The 3,398-nt window shown below is 59.7% G+C and overlaps 1 protein-coding gene across 1 annotated transcript in view; it reads left to right on the top strand.

The window, feature by feature from the left end:
- Positions 1-290: 290 nt before the first annotated feature.
- LOC308384036 (uncharacterized protein) overlaps positions 291-3,398 on the top strand; it is a gene marked incomplete at its 3' end in the record, with an annotated part of 9,341 nt that continues 6,233 nt past the window's right edge. The window contains exons 1-2 of the mRNA XM_080862341.1: positions 291-478; positions 569-1,630. Of these exons, the coding sequence (XP_080718467.1) occupies positions 820-1,630 (811 nt within the window). The 5' untranslated portion in view covers positions 291-478; positions 569-819. The remainder of the gene's footprint in view (positions 479-568; positions 1,631-3,398) is intronic.

Genomic DNA, 3,398 nt, shown 5'->3' with positions numbered 1-3,398 from the left:
AAAACCTAAACGATACCCATCCCTAGTAAGAACAGCAAATTACACACAGAGCAATATAAAATAACTAATAGAACAATAAGAAGCAAAGTAAGTAAATTTTAAAAAACAACAGGAAAAAATGCAGCATATAAAGAAAAAGAGCTGAAAAAATATTAAATGTGGGAGTGTGTCAGGGTCCTGGGTCTGAGCAACCCAGGATCCCTGAGCAGTTATGAATTATATTATTATTATTATATGTATTTTGGTGTTGCTGCTGCTCTTCTCCATGCTTGTAGATGTGAGTGTGTGTGTGTGTGTGTCTGCGGGTATGCTTGGAGGATGGAGCTCAGCCACCTGCAGGCCTGAGGGGTGTGGCCCTGCGGAAGGACTGGCCACACCCGAAGTCACACACCTGCTGCTGATCAGGCCTCGTCGGGGGAGCTACTTAGGAGAGAGTTGGAGCTCCCACCGACGCGGGATCATTTCCTTGAGACTCCACGTTAGTCGTCCCATTGAATTGAGTTAATGTGTGTAAGTGTATGCCCGCGGTTATTTGTGTCCTGACGGCTGCGTCTATTGTTTCCCGCAGGAGGAGCGTGGAAGGCACGAAGAGCAGCGAGCACCGGGGGGTGCTGACACGGGAGCGGAGAGCACAGAGACACGAACTATTCACGCAGAGACACGACACGGGAGTCTGGGAGAACACGGGGATTTATTGTTGTTTTTGTTCCACTCTGTAAATAAACACACTGTTTATACATAGAGCACCGCGCCTGGGTCCTCCTTCCCCACATCCCCACGGTCTGCCAGCCAGACCGTGACAGAGTGATCCCGCCACTTATGGACCCAGCGGTCTCCGAGGAGAGGCTCAGGAGGGAAATTATGGACAAAGTGTACCGCATGTGTGACTTATGGTGGGAGAAGCCTGCGGAAGGTTCGCGTCACGCCGTGGAGAAGCGGCTGCAGGAGATGCTTTTTAAATTCCCCTGGCTGGTGGACTCCCTTAATGCGGTGGTCCTGGACTTCCTACTTTCCACCCTCCACCTCCACTCTCCTCCTCAGGCTGCCCACCAGCTCGGACAGCTGGTGGATTCACTGCCTGAGACGCCGGCCCCGACGCCGACACGGAAACGACGTTCGCGCCGCCAGCGTTCCTCACCGCAGCTAAATCCACAGACATCTCAACAGCCGGCTGTGGTGAGTCATATGGACAATTCATCGTCACTCACCTCAACTGTTTACTCTGGAGCTATGTTTATACGGTCAGCTGCCCAGCCGGTAGCCAAAGCGCAGCCCGCGGCCCAGCTGGTCGCTGTACCTCAGCCTATCGCCCGGCTAGTGATCCAGCCGTCACCTGCTGAATCATCCCCCGCGACATCTACCTCACCGCTTACCGTTTCATCCTGTTCACCATCCACATCACACGCTCAGCCATCTTCTCCACCAGCAGCAGCCTCCATTCCACTGCCCACTCCAGCGGCCTTGTCCGGAGAGAGCGACCTCACCCGCGTCCAACGCTTGATGGACTGGGTAACTCACACCACCAACACAAGGGCAAGAGTGGTGGGGTTAAACGCCATCGAGGCACTCCTGGAGGGAAACCCCTACCTCGGCCAGCTCAGGGGAGTTTCCGCCTGCCTTTGCACCCTGCGTAAAGCCCGGGGGGTAGTGCAAGCTCGGGAAACCTCAGACTTCGTCCAGCTGCAGCAGGAGCTCAGCATGCCCGAGCAGGAGCTCAGCGAGCCGGAGGAGCCCGCACCGTCAGCTGAGGCGCTCAGCGAGCCGGAGGAGCTCAGCATGCCCGAGCAGGAGCTCAGCGAGCCGGAGGAGCCCGCACCGTCAGCTGAGGCGCTCAGCGAGCCGGAGGAGCTCAGCATGCCCGAGCAGGAGCTCAGCGAGCCGGAGGAGCCCGCACCGCCAGCTGAGGAGCTCAGCGAGCCGGAGGAGCCCGCACCGCCAGCTGAGGCGCTCAGCGAGCCGGAGGAGCTCAGCATGCCCGAGCAGGAGCTCAGCGAGCCAGAGGAGCCCGCACCGCCAGCTGAGGAGCTCAGCGAGCCGGAGGAGCTCAGCATGCCCGAGCAGGAGCTCAGCGAGCCGGAGGAGCCCGCACCGCCAGCTGAGGAGCTCAGCGAGCCGGAGGAGCTCAGCATGCCCGAGCAGGAGCTCAGCGAGCCGGAGGAGCCCGCACCGCCAGCTGAGGAGCTCAGCGAGCCGGAGGAGGAGCTCTCACTGCGAGCCGAGGAGGAGCTCTCGCTGCCGGCCGAGGAGGGTCCCGCTCGGCCGGAGGTCAGCGGACCGGAGGGACCTCCACGTCTAGCGCGGCCTCCTCGCCGTCCACGTCCGGTGCGTCCACGTCAGCGATCGGCGCGTCATGGACCTGTTGCCACGCCTCGCTGTTGCTCACCGGAGCAGCGACGTTGCCATCGGACCCGTGGCAGGCCGCCGGAGGGGCAGCGCCGCCGCCACCGGACCCGTGGCAGGCCACCGGAACCGTTCCACCGCCACCGGACCCGTGGCAGGCCGCCCGAGGAGCAGCGCCGCCGCCACCGGACCCGTGGCAGGCCCCCTGAACTGTTTTGCTGCTGCCGCCGGACCCGGGGCCGTCCGCCGGAGCTGCTACGTCGCCGCCGTTGGGCTCGAGGTAGGCCCCCTGAACTCTCTTGTTGTGTTGATGGGCCGCCTGTGACTGTTTGTGGCGTCTTTTCGTTTTCTTTTTGCACCGCTGCGGGATGCGCGGTCTGACTCTGAGACTGTGGACTGGGTCGGTTTGTTGTTTTGTTGTTTTTGCTTGTTTTGGTTCTGGCCCTCCGTCCTGGTTCCCCCAGCCGCCCGCCCTGGGTTGGTTGTGCTGTTTTTTGTTTTGGTTTTGGGGTCGTCGGGAGCCGACCCTTAGAGGGGGGGTACTGTCAGGGTCCTGGGTCTGAGCAACCCAGGATCCCTGAGCAGTTATGAATTATATTATTATTATTATATGTATTTTGGTGTTGCTGCTGCTCTTCTCCATGCTTGTAGATGTGAGTGTGTGTGTGTGTGTGTGTGTGTGTGTCTGTGTCTGCGGGTATGCTTGGAGGATGGAGCTCAGCCACCTGCAGGCCTGAGGGGTGTGGCCCTGCGGAAGGACTGGCCACACCCGAAGTCACACACCTGCTGCTGATCAGGCCTCGTCGGGGGAGCTACTTAGGAGAGAGTTGGAGCTCCCACCGACGCGGGATCATTTCCTTGAGACTCCACGTTAGTCGTCCCATTGAATTGAGTTAATGTGTGTAAGTGTATGCCCGCGGTTATTTGTGTCCTGACGGCTGCGTCTATTGTTTCCCGCAGGAGGAGCGTGGAAGGCACGAAGAGCAGCGAGCACCGGGGGGTGCTGACACGGGAGCGGAGAGCACAGAGACACGAACTATTCACGCAGAGACACGACA

The sequence above is a fragment of the Rhamphochromis sp. 'chilingali' genome (assembly GCF_963969265.1).
Source record: "Rhamphochromis sp. 'chilingali' genome assembly, chromosome: 17".
NCBI classification, from domain to species: domain Eukaryota; kingdom Metazoa; phylum Chordata; class Actinopteri; order Cichliformes; family Cichlidae; genus Rhamphochromis; species Rhamphochromis sp. 'chilingali'.
Note: the sequence above shows the minus strand (reverse complement) of the source record. Positions and strands in the feature narration are given on the sequence as shown.